The sequence below is a fragment of the Elephas maximus genome, chromosome 15, assembly GCF_024166365.1.
Source record: "Elephas maximus indicus isolate mEleMax1 chromosome 15, mEleMax1 primary haplotype, whole genome shotgun sequence".
NCBI lineage: Eukaryota > Metazoa > Chordata > Mammalia > Proboscidea > Elephantidae > Elephas > Elephas maximus.
The window spans coordinates 42,748,317-42,774,881 of record NC_064833.1 but is presented as its reverse complement, the minus strand read 5'-3'; the positions used below and the strand labels follow the sequence as shown (position 1 = coordinate 42,774,881).

General features: G+C 34.4%; 1 protein-coding gene across 16 annotated transcripts in view; it reads left to right on the top strand.

Annotated features, from left to right (window-relative positions):
• The window catches only part of VPS13B (vacuolar protein sorting 13 homolog B), a 915,182-nt gene that overhangs the window by 265,565 nt on the left and 623,052 nt on the right, over positions 1-26,565 (top strand). For all 16 annotated transcript variants that reach the window (XM_049854597.1, XM_049854595.1, XM_049854593.1 and 13 more), the window contains 2 exons: positions 15,379-15,513; positions 16,301-16,474. In XM_049854597.1, coding sequence (XP_049710554.1) covers positions 15,379-15,513; positions 16,301-16,474 — 309 coding nt within the window. The remainder of the gene's footprint in view (positions 1-15,378; positions 15,514-16,300; positions 16,475-26,565) is intronic.

The following is a 26,565-nucleotide window of genomic DNA, read 5'->3' as shown; positions in this document are numbered from 1 at the left end:
CTGTTCATATCCTTTGCCCAATTTTTAATTGGGTTGTTTGTCTTTTTGTGGTTGAGTTTTAGCAGAATCATGTAGATTTTAGAGATCAGGCACTGGTTGGAGATGTCGTAGTTGAAAAATTTTTCCCAACCTGTAGTTAATCTTTTTACTCTTTTAGTGAAGTCTTTAGATGAGCATAGGTGTTTGATTTTTAAGAGTTCCCAGTTACCTGGTTTCTCTTCGCCATTTTTAGTAATGTTCTGTTTTCTGTTTATGCCTTGTATTAGGGCTCCTGACGTTGTCCCTATTTTTTCTTCCATGATCTTTATCATTTTAGACCTATGGTTAGGTCTTTGATCCATTTTGAGTTAGTTTTTGTGCATGGTGTGAAGTATGGGTCCTGTTTCATTTTTTGACAGATGGATATCCATTTATGCCAGCACCATTTGTTAAAAAGGCTACCTTTTTCCCCAATTAATTAACACTGGGCCTTTGTCAAATATCAGCTGCTCATATGTAGATGGATTTATATTGGGATTCTCAATTCTGTTCCATTGGTCTATGTATCTGTTGTTGTACCAGTACCAGGCTGTTTTGACTACTGTGGCTGTATAATAGGTTCTAAAATCAGGTAGAATGAGGCCTCCCACTTTGTTCTTCTTTTTCAGTAATGCTTTACGTATCCGGGCTTCTTTCCCTTGCATATGAAGTTGGTGGTTTGTTTCTCCATCACATTAAAAAATGTTGTTGGAATTTGGATTGGAAGTGCATTGTATGTATAGATGGCTTTTGGTAGAATGGACATTTTTACAATGTTATGCCTTCCTATCCATGAGCAAGGTAGGTTTTTCCACTTATGTAGGTCCCTTTTGATTTCTTGCAGTAGTGTCTTGTAGTTTTCTTTGTACAGGTCTTTTACATTTTTGGTAAGATTTATTCCTAAGTATTTTATCTTCTTGGGGGCTACTGTAAATGGTATTGACTTGGTGATTTCCTCTTCGATGTTCTTTTTGTTGATGTAGAGGAATCCAACAGATTTTTCTATGTTTATCTTGTAACCTGAGACTCTGACAAACTCTTCTATTAGTTTCAGTAGTTTTCTTGAGGATTCTTGAGGGTTTTCTGTGTATAAGATCATGTCGTCTGCAAATAGAGATAATTTTACTTCTTCCTCACCAATCTGGATGCCCTTTTTTTCTTTATCTAGCCTAATTGCTCTGGCTAGGACCACCAGCACAATGTTGAATAAGAGCGGTGATAAAGGGCATCTTTGTCTGATTCCCGTTGTGAAGGGAAATGCTTTCGGACTCTGTCCATTTGGGATGATGCTGGCTGTTGGCTTTGTTTAAATGCCCTTTATTATGTTGAGGAGTTTTCCTTCTATTCCTATTTTGCTGAGAGTTTTTATCATGAACGGGTGTTGGACTTTGTCAAATGCCTTTACTGCATCAATTGATAAGATCGTGTGGTTTTTGTCTTTTATTTATATGGTGGAGTGCATTAATTGTTTTTCTAATATTGAACTAACCTTGCATTTCTGGTATAAATCCCACTTGGTCATGGTGGATTATTTTTTTGGTATGTTGTTGAATTCTATTGGCTAGAATTTTGTTGAGGTTTTTTGCATCTATGTTCATGAGGGATATAAGTCTATAATTTTCTTTTTTTGTGGTGTCTTTACCTGGTTTTGGTATTAGGGATATGCTGGCTTCACAGAATGAGTTAGGTAGTATCCCATCCTTTTCTATGCTTTGAAATACCTTTAGTAGTAGTGGTGTTAACTCTTCTCTGAAAGTTTGATAGAGCTTTCCAGTGAAGCTGTCTGGGCCAGGGCTTTTTTTGGTTGGGAGTTTTTTGATTACCTTGTCAATCTTTTTTTTGTTATGGGTCTATTTAGTTGTTCTACTTCTGTTTGTGTTAGTTTAGATAGGTTGTGTTTTTCTAGGAATTCATCCATTTCTTCTTGGTTTTCAAATTTGAGTACAATTTTTCATAGTAATCTGATATGATTCTTTTAATTTCAGTTGGGTTTGTTGTGATATGGCCCATCTCATTTTTTATTCAGGTATTTTTTTCCTGTATTTCTTTAGTCAGTCTGGCCAATGGTTTATCATTTTTGTTAATTTTTTCAAAGAACTGCTTTTGGCTTTGTTAATTCTTTCAGTTTGTTTTTCTGTTTTCTATTGCATTTAATTCTGCTCTAATTTTTATTATTTGTTTTCTTCTGGCACCTGATGGATTCTTTTGTTGCTCTCTTTCTATTTGTTCAAGTTGTAGGGACAGTTCTCTGATTTTGGCTCTTTCTTCTTTTTGTATGTATGCATATTGAAATAAATTGACCTCTGAGCACTGCTTTTGCTATGTCCCAGAGGTTTTGATAGGAAGTGTTTTCAGTCTTGTTGCATTCTATGAATTCTTTATTCCCTCCTTGATGTCTTCTATAACCCAGTCTTTTTTTGAGGAGGGTATTGATCAGTTTCCAAGTATTTGATTTCTTTTCTGTGATTTTTCTGTTACTGATTTCTACTTTTATTGGCTTATGGACTGAGAAGATGCTTTGTAGTATTTCGATGTTTTGGATTCTGAAAAGGTTTGTTTTATGATTTAATAAGTGATCTATTCTAGGGAATGTTCCATGTGTAGTAGAAAAAAAAAGTATACTTTGCAGCTGTTGAGTGGATTGTTCTGTTTAAGTCTTTGAGGTCAAGTTGGTTGATTGTAACAATTAGATCTTCCGTGTCTATATTGAGCTGCTTACTGGATGTCCTGTCTTTCACCGAAAGTGGTGTGTTGAAGTCTTCTCCTATAATTGTTGAGTTTTCTATCTCACTTTTCAATTCTGTTAATGTTTGTTTAATGTATCTTACGTCCCTGTCTTTGGGTGCATAAATGTTTAATATGGCTATATCTTTCTGGTAAATTGCCCCTTTAATCATTATGTAGTGTCCTTCTTTATCCTTTGTGGCGGATTTAACTTTAAAGTCTATTTGTGAGAAATTAATACTGCCACTCCTGCTCTTTTTTGATTGTTGTTTGTTTGATATATATTTTTTCATCCTTTGAGTTTTAGTTTATTTGTGTCTCTAAATCTAAGGTATATCTCTTGTAGGCAGCATGTAGATGGATTATGTTTTTTTTTTTTATCTAGTCTGCAACTCAAGACTAGAGAATTTTTAAAAGAAAATATAATCTTAGGAGGTCAGAAGTTATTGAATGAGTTAAACAGTAGATCAGACACAGCCAAAGATACTATTTATGAAATTGAATATAGTTATAAAGAAATATAGTAGAATATAGCGCTGAAAATAGAGATGGTAAAGGTAAAATGCAGATCAGTTTATCTTGGCACTGGAATGAGAAGATTTTATATATATATATCTAAGAAGGTTCTCAGAAGGATAAACTATGAGAAAAGGGAATATTTAGACTTTCTCTCCCCCAGAAAACTGATGAAAAGACGTGAATCTTCAGATTTCAGAATCATCAACCAGAAGCTGGAAAAATAAACCTAAACCTATTAAGTAGACACATTGTGGTAAAGCCTTGGTGTACTAAAAACCAAGAGAAGTATAAACTTTTGTGTACGAAAAATAAGTATAAACTTAAAAAGCAACCAAGGGAGAAGAAGTAATGACATGAGCTGCCTACATTAATGTTATTTTTTGAGTTTCCCATAGTTGGTAATGAAGATATCTAGGAAAAAGAATTATTCGTATTTGAACATCTGTTATACTCACGGCGTTGTGCTGAGTTATCTGGGGTACCCTTCTGTTAGCTTACAGAGTTTAGTGATCCTCCCCAGTCCAAATGAGTTACTGAATCCTTTTGTCAGATGATGTCCAGAAGTTGTAAATTCTTTAGCATTCTAACTGTGCTCTGCTCTTTTTTTGGATCAGTTTAGATTCAGTTTCGTAGTCTCTGACTGTGAGAAATGTCCAAATTCACACATCTGAATTCATAACATAGTGGAGCAATCAAAATTAGTTAGTAAGTAAGCTTGAAGAGGAGTAGGTTAATATTTATTAATAAGTCAACTAGTTTTCCATGAATGTAGGTGACAAAGATGTGTGGAAGAAAAACTGTGATTCATAGCATTTTAGAATTAGAAGCAATTTTTTGTTTTGTTCATCTTCATTATGTACTAAGAATTATGTCCTAGTCCATGAGACAGAATATATTGCTTTAAATTGAGGCATCTTTTTTTTTTTTTAAATCATTCTTTCACTATGAAGCTAAGTCTTTACTTGTCTAATTTTTATTTGCTGTTAATGTTAAAAAACAGTTAAGAATCGAAGAAGTACATCTATAGATACATATTGGTCAGTAAATGCTTGTTGATTCTCTTTTGCTGGTAATTACAGGGATATGGATAGAGATTGCTGAGATATAACTGGGGATAGAACAATGAACGATAACCTTTTGCTGTATAAGTCTGTGTTTTTTTCCTTGTGAATAATTAAAGTTTACTTTGTACCTCATTATCATTTTGAGTTACACTTTCCTTTTTCTTTAATTTCATGCTATTTTACAGATCATATATCAATGATTACATTTTTTGTTCTGCTGAAAATATTGTGATTTTACCGAGATATTTTGGCTTACCTCAACCCTAAAGTGTTACTTTACTGCTTTTCCAGGTTAAAAACAACCAAATCATTATCATCAACAATAACAAAAGAATCTCCACTTATTTAAGTGTGCTGTCTCCTCTTTGCTTGTTTTATCAGAGTGAGCCAATTGCCATATTTGGCATGTAATGAATCTTAGAACTGACTGGCTTTCTTGGTACAGCTATTTTATATGTTCTTGCTGAGCTGGCCACTCTTGTTTAGTTTTCTACTTATCTTTATGTAATAAACATTCTCTGTCTTTTCATTTTCTTCCTTTATTCTGTCTCTGAATGGGCAATGATTACTTTTTATTATTTTTTGGAGTTGTTAGTTGCCATTGAATCACTTCTGACTCCTCGTGACCTTTTGTAAAACAGAAAGAATCACAGCCTGGTCCTATGCCAGCCTTACAATCATTGCTACATTTGTTGCAGCCATTGTGTCAGCTCATCTCATTGAGGGTGTTCCTCTCTTTCGCTCAACCTCTATTTCATCAAGCATGATGTCCTTCTCCAGGGACTGGTCGCTCCTGATAAAATGTACAAAGTACATGAGATGAACTCTAGCCGTCCTCACTTTGAAGGATCATTCTGGCTGTACATCCTCCAAGACAGATTTATTTGTTCTTCTGACAGTCCACCGTATATTCAGTATTGCTCGCCACCATCATAATTCAAAGGCATCAATTCTTTTTAAGTCTTCTTTACTCATTTTCAAGCTATTGCATGCATATGAAGTGGTTGAAAACACCATGCCTGGGGTCAGGCACACGGTAGCCCTCAAAGTGACATCTTTGTTTTTTAACACTTTAAAGAGGTCTTTTGCGGCAGATTTGTTCAGTGCAATGTGTTGTTTGATTTCTTGACTGCTGCTTCCATGGATGTTGATTGTGGAGCCAAGTAAAACGAAATCGTTGATGACTTCAGCCTTTTCTCTGTTTATCATGGTGTTGCTTATTGGTCCAGTTGTGAGCATTTTTGTTTCCTTTATGTTGAGGTGTAATCCATACTGAAGGCTGTAGTCTTTGATCTTTATCTGTAAGTACTTTAAGGTCTCTTCACTTTCAGCAAGCAAGGTTGTGTCATCTGCATAACACAGGTTGTTAATGAGTCTTCCTCCAATCCTGATGCATTGTTCTTCTTTGTGTACTCCGGCTTCCCGAATTGTTTGTTCAGCATACAGATTGAGTAAGTGTGGTGAAAGGATAGAACCCTGATACGCACCTTTCCTGACTTTAAAACACGCAGTATCCCCTTGTTCTGTTCAAATGACTGCCTCTTGATCTATGTACAGGTTCTTCATGAACACAATTAAGTGTTCTGGAATATATGTTCTTTGCAATGTTATCCATAATTTGTGGTGATCCATACAGTCGAATGTCTTTGCATAGTCAGTGAAACACAAGTAAACATCTTTCTGGTATTCTCTGCCTTCAGCCAAGATCCATCTGACATCAGCAATAATATCCTTCATTCGAGGTCCTCTTTTGAATTTGGCTTGAATTTCTGGCAGTTCTGTGTCAATGTACTTCTTCAACTGTTTTTGAATTACATTCAGCATAATTTTACTTGCATATATTAATGATATTGTAGGATAATTTCTACCTTCTGTTGGATTATGTTTCTCTGGAGTGTGTATGTATATGGATCTCTTCCAGTTGGTTGGCCATGTAGCTGTCTTCCAAATTTCTTGGCATACACGAGTGAACGCTCCCAGCATTGCATCCAGTTGTTGAAACATCTCCATTGGTATTCTGTCAATTCCAGGAACCTTGTGTTTTGCCAGTGCCATCACTGTAGCTTGGATTTTTTCCTTCAGTACCATCAGTTCTTGATCATATGCTACCTCCTGAAATGTTGGTTATCGACGAATTCTTTTTGGTATGGTGACTCTGTGTATTCCTTCCATCTTATTTTGATGCTTTCTACATCATTGAATTTTTTGCCCTTAGAATCCTTCAGTATTGCATCTCCAGGCTTGAATTTTTTCTTCAGTTCTTTCAGCTTGAGAAATGCTGAGCATTTTCTTCTCTTTTGATTTTCTAACTCCAATTGTTTGCACAGTTCATTATAATACTTTACTTTGTCTTCTCAAGTTGCCCTTTAATATCTTCTGTTCTGCTCTTGTCACTTCATCATCTCTTCCATTCACTTTAGCTACTTGTATGTTCAAGAGCAAGTTTCAGAGTCTCTTCTGAAATCCTTTTTTTTTTTTTTTTTCCTTTCCTGTCTTTTATAATGACCTTTGGTTTGTTCATGTATGATGTCCTTGATGTCATCCCACAACTGGTCTGGTCTTCCGTCATTAGTGTTCAATGCATCAAGTCTATTCTTGCTATGGTCTCTAAATTCAGGTGTGATATACTCAAGGTTGTAATTTGGCTTTTGTGGACCTGTGTTAATATTCTTCAGCTTCATCTTGAACTTGTACTTGAGCTATTGATGGTCTGTTCCACCGCTGGTCCCTGGCCTTGTTCTGACTGATGGTATTGAGCTCCTGCATTGTCTCTTTCCACAAATGTGGTTGATTTGATCCCTGTATATTCCATCCAGTGAGGTCTACGTGTGTAGTTGCAGTTTATTTTGTTGAAAAAAGGTATTTCCAATGAATAAGTCTTTGGTTTTGCAGAATTCTATCATATGATCTTTTGGGTTGTTTCTGTCACCAAGGCCATATTTTCCAACTACCGGTCCTTTTTTGTCTCCAACTCTTGCATTCTAATCACCAGTAATTATCAAGTGCATCTTGATGGTAAGCTTGATGATTTTCAGACTACAGAAGTTGGTAAAAATCTTAAAGTTTTTCATCTTTGGCCTTAGTGGTTAGTGTGTAATTTGAGTAATAGCCATTTTACCTGGTCTTCCTTGTAAGCTTATAGGTATTATCACTGACAGTGTTGTATTTCGGATTAGATGTTGAAATGTACTTTCTGAAAATGAATGCGACACCGTTCTTTTCAACTTGTCTTTCCTGGCATAGTAGATCATATGGTTGTCTCATTCAAAATGGCCAGTACGAGTCCATTTCTGCTCACTAATGCCTAGGGTATCGATGGTCAAACGTTGCATTTCCTTTTTGACAACTTCCGATTTTCCTAGATTTATACTTCATATACTTTTATACCCCATGTTCTGATTATTAATGGATGTTTGTAGCTGTTTCTTCTCATTTTGACTTGTGCCACATCTGAAAATGAAATTTCCTGAAACTTTTATCCATCTACATTATCAAGGTCAACTCTACTTTGAGGAGGCAGCTATTCCCCAGTAGTATTTTGATTGCCTTCCAACCTGAAGGCCTTATCTTCTGGTACTATCCATAAGGTTTTCACTGGCCAATTTTTTTCTGAAGTAGATTGCTATGTCCTTCTTCCCAGTCTGTCTTAGTCTAGATGCTCTGCTATAACCTGTCTACCATGGGTGACCCTGCTGGTATTTGAAATACTGGTGGCATAGCTTCCAGCATTATAGCACATGCAAGCCACCATAGTATGACAGACTGACAGTTGAGTGGTAGAGTTTTTAGTATACTGTCATCAATTTGGAAAGTCTTATTATTTTATGTTATATAATGTTCTTTTATAACTCTGCTAAGATAGTTATTTCTTTATCATATATTTTAATAGCATTTCCTCTTCTCTTTTTCTCCAGCTGCTACTATTTGTATGCTATCCTGTAATTTCATTATTTGTTTATCTGGCATGGATTCTGGCTCTTTGAGTGTCTTGGATGACCTTTTGTTTTATTCTATTGAATTGAGCTTTTGTAAGGCTTGTAGCAGAAAGGGCAGTCCATGTTCCTTGCTCTTTAAGGTCAATCATTTTTAGATCATTCTTCAATATCTTTAGTTTAGAAGTCCAAAACAGGACTAAAATCAAGGTGCTGGCATGACTGTGTGTCTTTCTGGAGGCTCTAGGAGAGAGTCTGTTCCTTGCCTTTTCAACTTCTAGAGACTGCCCACAGATCTTGGTTCATGGCCCTCTTCCTCCATCTTTAATGCCAGTAACATTGCATCTCTCTGACCCTTTTTCTCTACTCATATTTCCCTTTGGTTCTCTTCTTCTGCTTCCTATTTGTACTCATAAGGAATCTGTGATTACATGGGCCCAGTCTAATAATCCAGAATTATCTCTTTATTTTAATGTCAGCTGATTAGCAATCTTAATTCTGTCTACAACCTTAATTCCCTTTTGTCATGTAACCTAACATATTTGTTCTGGGAATCAATATGTAGACATCTTTGTGTGTATGTGTGTGGAGGGGACATTTTTATGTTTCCCTTGTATGATTTAGTAGCCCTCATCTTCTCTATTTTTCCTTTTTATTAAATCTTCTAATTTTTGCTTAAATCTATATTCAGTATTAACATATTATGACCGTGTGTGTGAATTATAATATGCTAGTTATATATTTTTTATAAAACTTTTATTCATAGGATTAATAATTTGCTTGTTTTTTTCTGTTAGTGTTCTGTGTACTTACTGTTAGCGTAAGCCTTCTTTCAGTATGTTCAAATTCATGAGATAATTGGTCTTAATTTTTAGAGTTACTCTTTTAATGCCTTCCTTCTATTTTAATTTCTGCTTGGTCTCTAGGTCTACTATAGAAAAAGAAAAAGAAGTTTTTATAGACATGTCCTAAAATGTCCTTTTACTGTGGTTTTGGGTATTCACTTTTCTGCCATTTTGGATCCCCTGTTTCTTGGATTGCATGCCTTAGACTTTCTTAATATATTACCTCTTTTTGTTGTAGCACAATATTCCAGTAAATGGTTTTGAGATCTGGCATGTCTGAATGATTCTTTATTCTTCCTTTGTTTCTGATAGACATTTTGTCTATGCATAGATTTTTAGGTTGAGAATCATTTTTCTATAGAATTTTAAAAGCATTGCTTTATTTTCTACCAGTGTTGCTGTTGAGAAACTTAAGCCATTCTAGTTGTTTAGCTTTAGTATGAAATCTGCGTTTGTTTTTGTTTGCTTGTTTGTTTTTATCTCAGAAGCTGTTAGGAATTTCTCTTCAGCCCTGATGTTCAGGTAGTGAGCTTTTTTATGTCTGTATTTTTTACAGTTGTGTTGGATACATGATAGATCCTTTAATTTGGAACTCTAGTTCTTTAGTTTTAGGAAATCTTCTTGAATTATTTCTTCGATTATTTTCTCCATTTTGTTTTAACAGCTCTCTCTGAAGCTTTTAGTTGTCAGGTATTTGATTGTCTATGCTGTTCTTTTCATTTTATTGCTATTTTCACTTTGGATCTTTGGATTTTTCGCCTCTATTTATGGGAGATTTCCTCAAGTTTATTTCTCAACCTTTCAGTAATTTAAGAGACTTGAGATCATGTTAATTTATAAGAGCTCTTTTTTGTTCTTTTAAAAATTTAAATAACCTTCTTGTCTTGTTATAACATGTTCTGTTTTCTGTGAGTTATAATAATTATTGTTATTTTAAGTTTTCTTCTGGTCCTGGCATTGTCTGTTTACCCCAGGTTTCTTTTTCTGTGTGTTTGTTGATCTCTGCCTTTCTTGTTAGTTACTATCTAGTATCTGGTGACCTTTCATATTATCATATTTCATATTATCATATCATATAAAGTGCTAGCTAGCTAACTGGAACCTCTGTGTAACTTTGGAGCTTGTTGAACAGCTGGTGTCATTGTAAGGGAATTGGACATTGGTTTTTTTGTTGGAAGATACCCAGTTATCAGTATCTTTTGGTCCTTTTTCTTAGGCTGGCCAGTTTCCACAGATGTAAATCTTTCCATCGCCTTGGATGTTAAAAGCCTGGTACTCTGAGTTCTCAGAGAGTAGGAGAAGGGGAAATCTCATCATTTACTATGTATACGGTGTATAGATTTCTAGGATAACCCCTCATTTTTAGCATGTACCATTTTCTTTGGTTGTATCTCGTGTTCATTAGTCCAGGGTCCTGTTTCATCCTCTCCAGAGTAAAACCTTCAGTCTTCTGCTAGGAAGAGTAAGGGTAGTTGCTTGACTACATGGATTAAGGGAAAGGATCTATGGTGATGCTATAGATTTTCAGTTATTCCTTATCTTTTCAGCCTTATCCACATCCCTGCCTTCTGAACTATGCCTAATTTCTCTTATTCTGTGTTTTTCCTGGGCTTTGTATTGCAGATCAACTTGCTTATTAGTTTTAATTACTCATAGATGCTTCTTTCTGATCTGCTGAGTTACTGAGTTTTTTATTGAACATCCGTCTTTGAAAAATTTGTTGAGAGTTGTTGCCTATTCAAAAGCTGTCCACTGAACTGTTTTTTCTTTTCATTTCTTACTTGGTGTAAGCTTCTAAAAAATTTTGCTACAGTCTTGTATTGGGGTTAGGAAGGGAGTATAGGTAAATACATGGCTTGATTTCTTTAACTTTTGCTTCCACGGAACTATGCAGGTCTTTCTCATTAGTTCATCTTTTGGTTTCTGGATGATAATAACAGGGATGATCATAATTACTGAACACTAGAATGTTGACACTGAGGGAAAAGTCTTAGTGAAGCTGGAAGAATTATGGCAGACAAGAAAGTTGGTGGAAAAGGAGTCAGGGTTAGTGGTGCACCACAGGACTAAGAATGTGTTAGGAGTTATTTTTTCAGGAAAGTAATGGAAGGAGACAAAAGGGTTGTAATTTATATTAAATTGCATTATAAAAATTTAGCAATTATTTTTACTTTATTCCATTGATAGTGAGTAAAATGTAAAATTATATTTCAGGTACAGTGCCTTAGGGATTCCCTCTTTTCCTCTGGTGGGCTATCCTAACAACATTTGAGTACATTTTTATGAGAGTGCTTTGTAAAACATTATTTCAAATGCAATATATTTTTGCTATCTTTGTAATTTTTCTGTGGACTCATGTCTGCTTTCTCTAAAAAACCAAACAAAAACCTGTTGCTGTTGAGTCGATTCTGACTCATAGTGACCCTGTAGGACAGAGTAGAACTGCCCTATAGGGTTTCCAAGGAGCACTTGGTGGGTTCGAACTGCCAACCTTTTGGTTAGCAGCATAGCTCTTAACCACTACGCCACTAAGATTTTCCTGCTTTCTCTAAACCAAGAACCCACTGTCGTTGAGTCGATTCCGACTGATAGCAACCCTATACAACCTACCAAAATGTTGCCATTTTCCCTAAATTAAATTCTGTAGAAAGTTCAGCTAATTTCGCAGAGTTAAATACCCTGAACACCAACTACAGTTGTTTTGGGCTCCATATATAACAATAATATTGATTTACCTTTTTTTTTTTTTAAGCCACCTAATCATTGGGTAAGTAAAAGTAAAGCCATGTTTATCTGGCTTCACTGCTTTTGCTCTTCTTTATGTTGCACCGTGTCGGCTCTCTATCAGAAGATTTCCTTCTACAATTTCAGGGGGTAGCATTCATGTAGAAAACAATGTGAATGGTTTCCAGAGTTGTATAATGCCAAGACCCTGCTCCTTCTCTTGACCATCCTAGTGCTTATGTTTGTGGCATTTCACGATTAGAGTTTGATGGTGGAGTGAAAAGAACCCAAGCTTGTTTTGTACTAGCAACTCTTCTTTATTGTCCATCAGGAGATGAATGTAATTAATTTTCTTTTTTTTTTAGTTGATCATAAAAATGTGGAACTAAGTTTTTGATCGTATTAGCATAAACCAAAATGCTTATACAGGTATATACACCATTTAATATTATATCTGAGATTCTTCGTAGAAGAGGTTATAAGCAACTTCTTCTGATGAGTCAGATGTAATATACGTGAGATATTAACGAAGATCTGTCATTTATGATTCAAAATAGAATTCTGAAGTTTGTAAACTGTAAAAGAAGCAGTATTATAAAATCATTTAAAAACCATGCCATCTTAGCTGATTCAGATGCATTTTCCTTTTGCATCTGTCAGGAACCAATTAGTTTCTTTTGGTCTGAATATCATCAGTAATCCTTGAGAGCATCTTTTGGTAGCTCGTGTCTTCTGACCAATATCTGGGTTCTCTACATTTTTGAAAAATTGGCGTAGAATAAGAATCTTACTGATGGCTTGAGGTCTAAGAGAGGTTTTTATTCATTTTTATCCCTCCTTTAGTCTAACACAGTTATTTGGTAAATTATTCATTGATTATAACTCCCTGCATTCACCATTGTTAGTTGTTGTTGTTAAGTTCCACTGAGTCGGCTCCGACTCATAGCGACCGTATGTACAACAGAATAAAACACTGCCTGGTCCTGCACCATCTTCACTGTTGTTAGGCTTGAGCCCATTGTTGCAGCCACTGTGTCAGTCTATCTGGTTGAGTGTCTTCCTCTTTTTAGCTGACCGTCTACTTTACCGAGCATGGTGTCCTTCTCCAGGGACTGATCCCTCCTGATAACATGTCCAGAGTATGTGAAATGTAGTCTTGCCACCCTCACTTTAAGAAGCATTCTGGCTGTACATCTTCCAAGACAGATTTGTTTGTTCTTTTGACAGTTCATGGTATATTCAATATTCTTTGCCAACACTGCAATTCAAAGGCGTTAATTCTTCTTTCGTCTTCCTTATTCATTGTCCAGCTTTTGCATGCATATGAGATGATTGAAAACACCATGGCTTGGTTCAGGTGCACCTTAGTCCGCAAAGTGACACATTTCCTTTTAACACTTTAAGAGATCTTTTGCAGCAGATTTGCCCAATGCAATGCGTCATTTGATTTCTTGACTACTGCTTCCATGGGTGTTGATTGTGAATCCAAGTAAAATGAAATCCTTGACAACTTCAGTATTTTCTCCGCTTATCTGCCAACCACAGTAGATTTAAATATTTAGGTTTGCTCATCTTCCCTTAAAAAGTGGAGGGAAAATATGATCGAGGTTTCACCACTTTCTGACTCGAGCTTTGGACAAAATACTTGATTTCTTCAAGCTTTGGTTTTTCCGTATGTAAAATGGAAATAGCAATAGCTACCTCAGGGTTTTGTGTGTGTGTGTATGTGTGTGTGTGATGAATAAATTAAGTCATAAACTAGGCATAGTGCATGGCCCTTTAGTAAGTGTTCAGTGAATGTTTGCTGCTATGATTACCAACTACCATGGTTATATATGTATTGTTGACATCTTTTAACTTTCTGAGGTTATGTTTCTTAAGTTTTTTGGATGATGAACTTTGAGAATCTGATAAAAGTGCCTTAAGAAATGCATAAAGATACAACATTTCAGATTCAGTTTCATAGATTTCATAGACTCCTTGAAGTCTACCACAGACCCTAGGTTTATAATTCCTGCTCTGAGGATAATGGATTGGCACTTCAAATGGTAAAGATACAGGTGGTGATTATTGGACAGTAGCAACCAATTGACACACATTTATACAATGACCAAATAGAAATTAGCAAATTAATAGGTCCTTTTTTTTTTTTTTTTAGAAGTAATGGTTAGTATGTGAGGTGTTTCTCAAGATGATATCCTGTAACCATTTGCAAGTCACCTAGTGTGTTAGTTTAAATGCAGATTTCTGGGCCACACTGCAGGAAGACTCAGTTATATCTCTTAGAATGTTATGGAGTTTCTTGAGCACGCTGAAGTTCAAGTTCTACTTCTAAAGTGAAAAGGTAAAATAAAATGCAAAACCAAAGATCAAAGAATGTTGTTTAGTATATCTATCATAGAAAGCTTATGGTTTTTAAAATTATCCATACATAATTCTGCCAAAGGAGACTCAGAAAAGGAGGATAGTATATATAGTATATATCTGACCAAAATATAAAATGGAAAAAAGAAGGGAAATTATGTTGGTGAATGTTCATGAATATAGGCAAAATGAGTGGTAAGGTCTTTGATGGCATGAGATTGTGTTAAACACTAGCCTTTTCACTTATTCACTGTATTATTTTGGTGAAAAATTACTTTTCTCTTCTAATTCACTGTGTTGTTCTGTGTAAAATGAAGATAATAGAAATATCTATATATATAGGTTTGTCATGAAGATTGACTGAGATAATGTGTATGACACGTGGTAAGCCCTCAGTAAATGTCAGTTGATTAGTTGAGTTTGTTGTTGGTCATCATAGTCAATATTGTCTGTATAATATACTAAATATCTGTCTGTTTAATTCTGACCTACTCCTCAGGGCCAAGATGAGGTTCTCCCTTTTGAATTAAGTTTTTCCCAATAATTAATTTCATTGTAATCATTACCTTCCATGTTTTTATATGCTTTCTCACATAGTGGAGACCTTAATATCCACTTTTTTGGTTGATAGTGAATTAATTTGCTATCTTTTATCCACATATGATTTGTCACTTTAGTTCATAAGAAGTTTTCTTTTAACTTGGAGCTATTTTGAACTATCTTGTTTCTCTCTCCTCACCCCACCTCGCCAAAGTATTCTGGGGAGTCAGTCTGTTTACAGAGGTAGCCTTTCTGTTTAAATTGAATGTTCCTCTTAAATAAAACTTAATGTGTAAGTTAACTTTATTTCAGAAATAAAAATCTTACTCTAAATTTTAGAGTCAAATATGGCTTTTTAAATTGTCTCCTGATTTTTAAAGAAATATTTGTGCATTTCCTTTTTATTTCTTGAGCTCGGCTAATCAAGAGGTACCTGCATAAGTATAGTAGCTATGAGAGTTCAGCCCATTTATTTTAAAATTGCATCCTTTCACCTCCTAAACAGCAAACTATGAAACCTAACACAAATACCGTAAGAACATCTGAGGTAGATAATTAAAGTATAATTAAGTTTAAATGTCTTGGTGAAGGAGTATAAAAATTATTTAAATTCAATCGGCTAGTACATTTGCAGTTTTCTTTTATTAGGTGTGAAATCTAAGAATCCCCTGCCAACTCTTGAGGGCTCAATCCAGAATGTTGAATTGAAGTACTGCAGCACATCATTGGTCAAATGTGCCTCTGGGACCGTGGGATCAATAAAAATTTGTGCCAAAGCCCCAGGTATGTGCAGCTGGACCATGTAAAACTTTATTGCCTGTATAGGAGAATTGGCCTTGCGTTTTACAAGGAGCGTTACTGAAACAAGAATTTACTCATTGTTCCTATGAATCAGAGGCTTTAAATTTTTTATTTTTACTTAAAAAATTTTTTTAAAAATTGTGCCAGGATGATACTACTTGACTTTAGTAAATTAATTTTTATTTAAGGAGAAAAAGTCTGTGTAGTTTTAAGAATGGTTATAAGGGAAAAAATTAAAGGAAAGCTAATTCTTGTACTTTTGGGAATAATGGGAAGTATGGATATATATATATTTTTTTTATATATGACACTTAAAATTAACTTGAAATATTGTGAGTATAATAGAATTAAATAGAAAATCCAGTTGTTTTTTTAATTAAGATAATTCACTTCACCTTCCTATGGATATTTTATTCCATAATATTTTCCTTAAACTATTTGTAATTATTTTCAGTACAAAATTAAATGTCTTAAGTTTATGGAGGTATAGATTCCACTAAATTTTTAGAAGGCAGTATGTTGTTTTCTTTTATAAATTTTTTCTGAACATGTTCTACATTTATTTAGCAAAATGTTTAAAAAATTTAACAGTTAAAAATGCTTTTAATTTTATAAGTCAGATCCCTTAGAGTATATAGGTGTAATTACAAATTATAATTGAAATGTTACATTATGTCGTTAGTATATTTTAAAATCAAACATTCTTAAGATAGTCTAAAATTTTCTTTCATGAGATTTGTCTTTTTCTTAAATAAATATTTTTATTCAGGCGATAATGGAAAAGAGAAGTTGATTCCCTTGCTTCAGGGTCCCTCAGACACTAAAGATCTTCATAGCAGCAAGTGGCTCAATGAAAGTAGAAAGCCAGAATCTCTCTTAGCTCCAGATTTGATAGCCTTCACAGTACAAGTTCCACAACATATGGACTACTGCCACAATTCAGGTAAGTATAGACCTATTATTATTCCCTTATTTTACATTTTCTTTTCCAGAAAGGCTTTTAAAATTGGACTTTTTTCTTTCTTTCTTCCTTTCTTTTTTTAAACAATTTATATTCATTATGACACTCTTTGTAGTTGTATTTTTTGAAAATTAAAATGAAACATTTTTATACCTTTTTAAATAATCAGCTTTGTGTTTATAAGCCATAATGATTTTTTATGAAAGATAATTCAGCTGTATACATAGCATTTAATCTCAAATTCGTATCTACTACATTCAACTGAGTTTTGAAATACAGGATATAATGTGTAGAAAAAAGAGAAATAAAAAATATTGGAAAGTGAATTTTTTTCTTGCGATGATAGTGTTTTGATTATAAGCCACAGTTTGATGTATTAAAATTAAGTGTTTGGGCCTTCTGCAGTTTTGCAGAAAGGAGAAGATTTTGAGAGTGGAATCAAGAAAAAAATTCAGAGGCTAAGATCTCGTTTCTTAGAGTTAAGTTTTTCTGATAGCACTTTGCCCATGGTCTATTTCATTTTATTCAGTACCATAATAGCAAGTTGTATAACTCCTCATATTGAGATACCAGAAGGATTATTAAAGGATAGAAAGAAACAGTACAGTAGGTAGAAACCAGGACCAGCCATGAGTTCAGATTAGCCTGTATGTCTAAGGCTGTCAGTTAGTGAGCCGAGGAATAAGGTAGTGATTTAGGGATTTCTTAAAAGGGTGAGGGGTCTGATTTTTTCCTTTAGAAGTAATTGGTCAGTGAGGAAGAAGCTTTAAATAGCTTCCTAAAAGTAAAGCTCAGTTAACATTATTCAACAGGTAGTGTAGCTTGTAGAAAATAAGCTCAACTTAGATTAATCACTTGTGTAAATTCGAAGTAGAAACTATGAAAAGTTTTGTAATTGACTAGACAGAGACTATATAGAATTTAATATTAGCTTGAACATTGTAGTGCACAAGTGGAAATATTCAGGGATACAATAACAGTTACAGTATGAATTTTGTTACAGTAGCATTCGTAGCTGAAGGACATGCACATTAGAAAATAGAAATTGGTATTAGAAAGGAGGTGTTTGAAGACCCCTGTCAGCATGCTTCTGGGGACAACACTTCTAAAAAAGAAGATACCAGCCTGATGAGAAAGGATATAAAACCCAAAGGAAAGAATGATGTGAGGATAAGGCCAAGACCCAAGTTAAGACTGTGTCTGTGGATAAAAGATTTTATCAATCTTTTAAGGCAGGGGTCAGCTAACTTTCTTATGAAGGACCAGATAGTTAATATTTTAGGCTTTGTGGGCCATATGAGCTGTCACAACTATTCAGTTCTGCTGCTGAAGCATGAAAATAAGCGTAGACAATATGTAAATGAACAGATGGGATTACGTTCCTATAAAACTTTATTTACAAACACTGGTAGCAGACCAGATTCAGTCTGAATGATGTCTGTCCCTATGTTAGGGATAAGAGATTGGTGGTTGAATAAAAACCATGCCTTTGTTAATACCTATTTAATCATGTTGCTTAAATATGCTGTTTAGTAAACTCCTTTATATAATTGTCTAAATAGTAATTTTGGGGTTCTTCAATTAGGTTTAATTTCCAAGTTTTCATATCATGAAGATGCCATTAAAATGACCAGAGCCTACAGTTAATGATTTTGATACCTCTGAAGGGACTAATCTTATTTGAATCTGCTGTGTATTCTGGAGTTGGATAGAGACTCATTTTGGGGTTTGTTGTAAGCTCAGCTGCTAACAAAAGGTTCGGCAGTTTGACTCCATCATTCGCTCCTTGGAAATGCTATGGGGCAGTTCTGTTCCGCCCTATAGGGTCTCTCTGAGTCGGAATCAACTTGATGGCAACAGGTTTCATCTGGTTGGTATATACACAATTAGAATAAATTAGTCAAAATTATGTAAATAATTGATGCTTTGCTCAGCAATATTCACAGTAACTGCTGTAATTTAAATGTATTTCTAGGGTCTAGAAGAATATTATCTTTGACAACCTCTGATTTTTATGGGGTAAAGTTTTACTTTTTTTTTTTTTTTTCTCCTTCTTAAGGAAGTTCACCAAATCTTCGACACTGGTGATATGTTTAGTGATCTGTTTAAGTAAGAACACATTACATGTTACGATTAAAATATACCCAAAGGAATATTTTCAAAGCACCAAATACATGATCACATTTAAATTTTACATACAAAGCCATAAACTACATCCATATACTTTATTTAGAGCATTTTTAAATTTAAATTTTCCATCTACTTTGTAACTGCCACCCACATTCACAGCTTAAGTATTTATGATACGGTTTAGAGAGCTCATAAGTATTAATTTTCAAAGCCAGCTTTCAGATAATTCTGATTAATTTTATGTGCCTATAGCAAGATTTATATAGGGGTTTGTGAGTGTCCATGTAGGTGTGTGTGTGTGTGTGTTTTTGGAAATATAGACAAAACACACACACAAAAAACTTAAATGAAGAAATAAATAATTTCTTATTAGTCCTTCAAGATTTTCTGAAATACTCCCCTCTCAGCATGTACATTCTTGGCTACCCTATCTAAAATTTCTTCCTCTCTTTCTGTCTTACATCCCACATACATACACACTTACATGTACTTTTTTTTCCCCTACTATTCTTTATTTTTCTTAGCACTTGTAATAGTCTGCGATACTATGTATACATTACTGATTTATATTGTTGGATTTTTTTCTCCCTGCTATTAGAATTTTATGCTTCATTTCGGCAGAAATTTTCGTCTTTTTTTCCTTCCATTGCTGTATCCCCACTGCCTAGAGCAATGCGAACAATGCCCAGTACAAAGTAGGGTATCAGCAAATATTTGATAAATGAATTAGTGAGTAAATGACCATACACTTACTTTTCTTTGGTGTTTGAGATTGGGGCACCTAACAGAAGTGAGCAGAAACAGGAGCCTTTTCCTGATGTTAAAAAAAAGAAAAAAAGGACCATGTTAGAAGGGTGGTTAAATCCTTCTATATGAACGGTTATGTGGGAGCAAAAGTAATCCCTGCTGGCTTTGTTTTTCATAAACAGAAAGATGTCCAGGTGAGATTGTTTATAAACTTTTCCCATGGGTTTATAAAATTTGAATAAGTGGTATCTGAATGCAGGGTCGTAAGTGATCCATGGTGGTGCAGTAGTTAAAAGCTCAGCTTTGTCCAAAAGGTAGGCAGTTTGAACCACGCAGGGCAGTTCTGCTCTGTCCTGTGTGGTTATTATGAGTCGGAATTGACTTGCGGGAATGAGAAATAACCAGTGAAGTGAACTTAAGGAGACAAGTTGTATAATTTTAAAGGAATTTGGAGATCATGGCATGGTATGTGGAAGGCAGCTGCCGTTGAGCATATGTCCTCAAATCGAAGAGGAGAAAATTAAAACTAAGTATCAGCAAATGTTGTGCATGCTATAAAGAAGTCAACCAAAAAGTGAGTTTTGAGAGGAACTTAGGAAGAAGAGACAGCCTTTAGACTGTGACTTCAGAATGTAAGGGAATGGACAGCTTTATTAATGGGTATTAGGAATTAATATGACTGAAAAAAATATTGATTATATTAGTAAAATTCATTGTAAAGTAGTAGTTTAAAATTTTAAGAATATTTTCTTGTGCATTATTTTATTTGTCTACAAAACAAGACTGTTTTAGGCAGAGCCGATATTATTTGTATTTCGTAGAGGAGGGAATAGGAGCTTAGAAGTTAAGTGAGTTGTCTGTGTTCATGTGTTTAGCAGGTCAGAGTCTGATCTAAACTGGGACTTCTGACTGTACCATTTTCCCACTGTTTTAGGATATTATAATTTTGTCTTTTAACCTAAATGGCTAGAATTCATATTGCTAAACGTTACATCCCCCAGCCTTAAAAGGCCTTAGTTCTGAGTAGCTCCCTTCTTACTGCATACTAAACGTTGTCTAAAGAACCACACTTTCATGATCTCAGAGCATTACTTTGTCTTTGAAGTCTCAGCATCTCCCTTTGTCTTTTTCCCACTTCCCCCCTTGATTGCATTCTGCGCTTGACTGACTGATTACAATGGAAGGAGCACAGGGCTGTTGCAGGAATCTAGTGTGCTACTCCACATTCTGTTTTCATTGTTACTTTTCTGGAGAGCCATTCAATGACGCTTCCATTTCATATATTTGTACAGATACTGGAGGGTCAAATAGAGAAACCAAATACATCTCTAGCCTCTATCAGAGCTAGAAGTTCTCCAGTGACTGTTATTGATATATGTAAATTATTTTAAAACGTGTTCTGAACATTTTTCTTCCCTTACCTTTTAAATACAGGTTTTGGCTATTCATGTGCTGTATTTTGCCTGTGATTTATAGCAGTTTCTGCTTGCTACAAAGTTCTGTGTCTTTGTTAACCATGGTATTAATGTATAAATAAATTTTGAGATGTCTGCTATTTAGGAATATAAAACGATTACAAAGAACTATAAACTTAGAATCAAAGGAACTTAGAGGCCATCTGTGTCAGTTTTTAAGCCAGTGTTAGGAGTCCCCTTTATATCATGTTCCCTTCTCTCTGTGTGCTTCAGACCTACTGGCCAAATCACCCATTTTCTCAAGAGTGATTGTGCTTTTGCGAATACTGTTTTTTCTTTCTTGGGTTTTTACAACTATCCTTGTTCTTTCATCTTTTGCCTATTTAATTCCAATTTATTCTTAAGATTTTAGCTCATATAAAACCTCTTCAAGGAAGATTTTCCTGACATTGCCACCCCTTCCATCATTTGATCAAGTTCCTCTCTTGCATTCTCTTATAGTACAATGTACTTTTCTTTAATAGCATTTATGACAGTATATATTTATGAATTGAATGCTGTTTGTCTTCACCGCTGGACATTGAGTTCCATAAGGGTAGAGTTAGCCACTGATTGCTTATCATTCATGCCCAGTACCTAATATTGCTTGATATATAGAAATTGGTTGAGAAATTATTTGTTGAATCAATAAGTGAGTGTTTATGACAGATGGCCAAGGATATGAATGTATTAGACAAATAACTAATAATTCCTTATTAGATATTAGCATCCTTCCCCTTTCTCTCCCTATGTTTCTTCCTCTTCTTACCTCCCTTCTGCATGATATCTACCATTGGAGAGAATATCTTCCCTTTTGTTAGACAGCTCTGATTACTATTAGAGCCACTGTTGGTTGGACTGTGACTTCCATATCTTGGTCTGGTTTTATTCTTGTAAGTGACATGAAACAATTTATCAGTCCTACGTGTACCTGACAAAACCTATTATTTACGTATACCTGACAAAACCTATTATTATCTTTCTTAGCCTTTTTTTCTCTCTCTTTAGTATTTGGCACTTACAGTTATGACCATACCCGTTCTATTGAAGCCTTTGTCTCTTGGCTTCGAGGTGTTAAAAGATAACACTCCATAGGTCTTTTGCATTTTTGTATATTTTGTGGATGGGGGCACTGATTGCACTTTGTTTTTGAACTGTCTTTTCAAGGATATTTATATAGTGAACAATCTTGGAAGATAGATAATGTGCCCATTGTCAAAGCTTTGGTTCCTTAAACTCAGGGTTCATCTTCTGTCACACAAGCCACTGTGTGTTCAGGCATCCATCTGGACACATCTGCATCTTCATCTCTGTGGGACTTGGGGACAAGGGGAACTAATACATGTTCGTACACTGCCTGCTATACTGTGAGTAATAAAATCCTTTGTCTCTGACTCAGGAGTTTTGTGTCTTTTGCCAGCATTCCTGAAACTGTGGTAGGGTGGGTGAGATCTATGTCCTTCAAAATTCTTGACACCAGGATAAGTAGTATCTTGGTTCTCCGTGCTTAATTATATTTGTTCTCTTCCTCAAACATTTTTCTTTAACTTGTGCCTTAAATATAACAAGAAAAATAAACCCATTGCTATTGAGTTGATTCCAACTCACAGTGACTGTATAGAACAGAGTAAAACAGCCCCATAGGGTTTCCAAGGCTGTAGTCTTTACTGAGGTAGACTGCCACATCTTTTTCCTGCAGAGTGGCTGGTGGGCTCAAACCGCTGACCTTTTAGTTAGCAGCCAAGTACTTTAACCATTGAGCCACCACGGTTCCTTGCCTTAAATATAGGTAGTATTTAAGATTATGTTCTTGATTCTCTGCTTTCTATTTAAACGGTCAAATCAACACTGCTGTTTTGAATGATCAACGATGTATTTATATTCCTGTCTTCTTTTGAGATTTAAACTCCAAATAAGCTATCTGCTTACCATTTCCCTATAGATATTTTAATGATGCCTAACATTTCTAATGGAAACCCTGGTGATGTAGTGGTTATGAGCTATGGCTGCTAACCAAAAGGTCAATATTTCAAATTCACTAGGCACTCCTTGGAAATCCTATGGGGCAATTTTGCTCTGTCCTATAGGGTCACTATGAGTTGGAATCGACTTGATGGCAGTGAGTTTTTTTTTTTTTTAACATTTCTAAGGAGACCTGGTGGTGTATTGCTGAAGAGCTGTGGCTGCTAAGCAAAAGGCTGGTGGTTTGAATCCACCAGCTGCTCCTTGGAAACCCTATGGGACAGTTCCTACTCTGCCCTACAAGGTCACCATGAGTTGGAATCCATGGCAACGTGTTTGGTTTTAATGTTTTTAAAACTAAACTCTGTCAGTTTTCATAATCCCCATTTTATACTCCATTATTCACTATTTCAATTAATGACACTGTTTATTTCCCTCCTAATGTTCTAAATTGCCGCACCAGCTTTCTTCTTCTTTTTCCTCTACATGTGGTAGATGTTCCACGAACTTTTTTTTGCTAAACTGAATAGCCCGGCTTAACATCATAAATTTATTTAAGCCCTTTCCCATATGATTTGTCTTCAGATTCATTGCCATACTGATTACTTCCATTTCCTGTTTGAAAATGTCCCTCTTCAAATGGAACTCCAAAATTTAACACAGTCCTCCACACAACACAAAGTACAGTGGGAGTATAGACATTCCAGATTTGTATAGTGGACTTCTATTTAGTTGCTATTTGTCTTGAGCTTTTGTGCTACTAGAAATCATAGATTATTTTTCATAGACTACTCTTAAGACAGTTTTCCATATTTTTATGTCTACATTAGTTGTTTTTGTATTTATTTTTAATTGTGAAAATATACACAACCAGACACACTAATTCAACAAATTCTGCATATACTATTCGGTGACATAATTACATTCTTCATATGATACAACCATTCTTGCTATCCTTTTCCAAATTATTGCACCACCATTAACATAAACCCAGTACCCCCTAAACAAAAACTCCCTTTTTCCCTTTCCCTGGTAACCACTAATAATCACTAATAATTTTGGTTTCTTTTCATTTGGTTATTTCATAAAAGTGACATCATAGAATATTTGTCCTTTTACGACTAATTTATTTAGGTCAGCATAACATTTTCAAGGATCATCTACGTTGTGGCATGTGTCAGGACTTCATTTCTTTTTATTGCTAAGTAATATTCCGTTTTATGTATATACCACATTTTGTTTATCCATTCATCTGTTGATGGACATTTTGGTTATTTCCACATTTTAGCTGCTGTACAAAGTACTGCAGTGAACATTGGTGTACAGGTTTACGTTAATTTTGGAATCTACATGGAGAACTTTACTCTTATTCCTATGATATTTCATCCAGTTGATTTTGGTCCACCAGTAATAAAAAGGATAACTTTAGAAGTATCTGGTTTGGACACAGTTTTTGCACAGGTCAGATACACATGATATTTTTACTTTTAACAAGTAAAACTCAAAATAACATTTTCTTACTAAGATTAAAAAAATAGAATTATGTGTTTATGATACTATTTTAAAATAATGTAAAACAAGTGATTCTCTTAATATATTGTTCAAATATAATATCAACTTCAGCCAATCTTCTCATATCCCTATTTACTCAGTTTCAGAAATAAGTATAGTTTTAATTTTATTAGATTTTCATAAATTAAAATCATTTTATATTTTAAGCATTAAATATTAACTGCTTTTGATCATTGCTGTTAGAAAGGAAAGTCACAATTACAATTCTAGTCTCTTGAAATTAACAGTTAAATTGAGTGAGGGGGATAGTTTTCTTTCTTGATTAAAATGTACCAGGAAACACATACACCGTTTTCATTATTCAGAGTTGGTTGGTTAGAATATGATGAATTGTTAAGGAGTTAAAAAAAAAAATGTAGACTATTTTACACTGCACATTTTAGTTTGTAGAGAATGTCTTTTGTGTTTCAAAAAATTCTTCTCATAATGTAGAATTAAGTGAATTGCCTTGATGTTACGATTTTAGGATTTTTGACAGGACACATGACTAAGAATGCTTATATATTGTAGCAATTAAAGACAGTTCACATTTGTGGTTTGGGTATAAATGTGTAAAAATTATACCCATCTATCTTATTACATTTCCTCTCTCCTCCCTGAGGACTTTACTATGTACTTTATCTGTAATTGTTGCCAGTTTTCTATCATGTTCCCACTGGGCTTCTGGTGCAAAAAAATCTTATCCTGTTGATGACAGAGCTTGCCTGAGTGATTTCATGCTCCTAACATTTTTGTTCACGGGAATTAGGGGCAAAATGTAACTACAGCTGAACAGAGAGTCTATTTTTGTAATTTCAGAGTTTAGCCTCTGTTATTGGAACTAAATGAAGAGATGCAGGTGTTCTGCAGTCCAAGCCCTTTGGGAGTTTTGATGGTAGATGCTTGAAAAGAAAATGCATGTGTTTCCAGAGTCAAACAGCAGCTGTGAGACAAGGATTTATGTTTTTCTCAGAACTTTGGGATTTCAAAATGTTACATTTAATCACAAGCACAGAAAGGGGAGCAAATGTTAAAGATGTTACGCATAAAAGTAGGTTTACTGATCTCTTTACCATACGAACTAGTTGTGGGAATATAGGAATAAAGTGATTTTTAATCGTAATATAAACAATTTCTGAAGGATTATAATAGTTGCCAGGACATAGCCTATTTAGAACGTTGCACTTACAGCACAGAGAATTTTCATCCTACTAATTATTTAAAAAAGCTTCTCATTTATATATGCACATCCTACTAATTATTTAAAAAAGCTTCTCATTTATATATGCACACACACACAGACATATAGTGAAATGTTAGGTAAAACATTTGTGAAGCACATTTTGATTATAGCTTTTTGTTTTTGAAAAGATAAATGATACCTTATTGTAAAAGCACAATATTTTCAAATACAATAAATATAAATTTCTATCTACAATAATAATCAAATGATACATATTTTTAAAATATATTTAAATATATATATTTAAAGCAGATATACATTTAAACCTTTTTTTTCAAATAATGAAATATCTTTGTTTTGTGGTTGGTTTTCAAATTCATTTTTATTGTCAGGAATAACTTTCAGCATTTCTTTGCCATTTTCATGCTTGTTTTGCTCTTTTATTTTTTAGAATAAAACCCAGTTGCAATAAATATTTGCTGGATGAATGAATGAATGATGATTATTCTAAAAAATAGAATAAAAATAATGATTATTCTGTTTTTTAGAATAATCATTATTTATTCATTCATTCATCCAGCAAATATTCATTGCAAGTTTTCTATGTAGAAATATAATGATGTATCAAAGATTGTATTGTAAAGAAACTTCTAGTATATTGTGGAAATAGGCACATTAACAACCAAGGCAGAATGAATGACTGATTAAAATGGTTTGTCTTTGGTTCAGCTTCATCCACTGGAAGCTGTCTTACTTTGAGCAAGTCAACCTTTCTGAGAATAGGTTTCTCATCTGTAACATAAAGATATTCTTACCTGCTTGCTGGAATTACTATGCAGATTAAATTAAATACTGTATCACAAATACATTTCAAACTATAGAACACAATCCAAGTTTTAAACATCACTTACTCTGCCAGAATAGTACCCTTTATTAATCATTTAATCAGTCAAAACTTAAGGTTTTTCTCTTGAGTTCTTTCCTTTCCTTTCCTTCTTTGTTCTCTGCAGTCTAACTGATCCCTATTCACTTTAAATTTTTCCTCA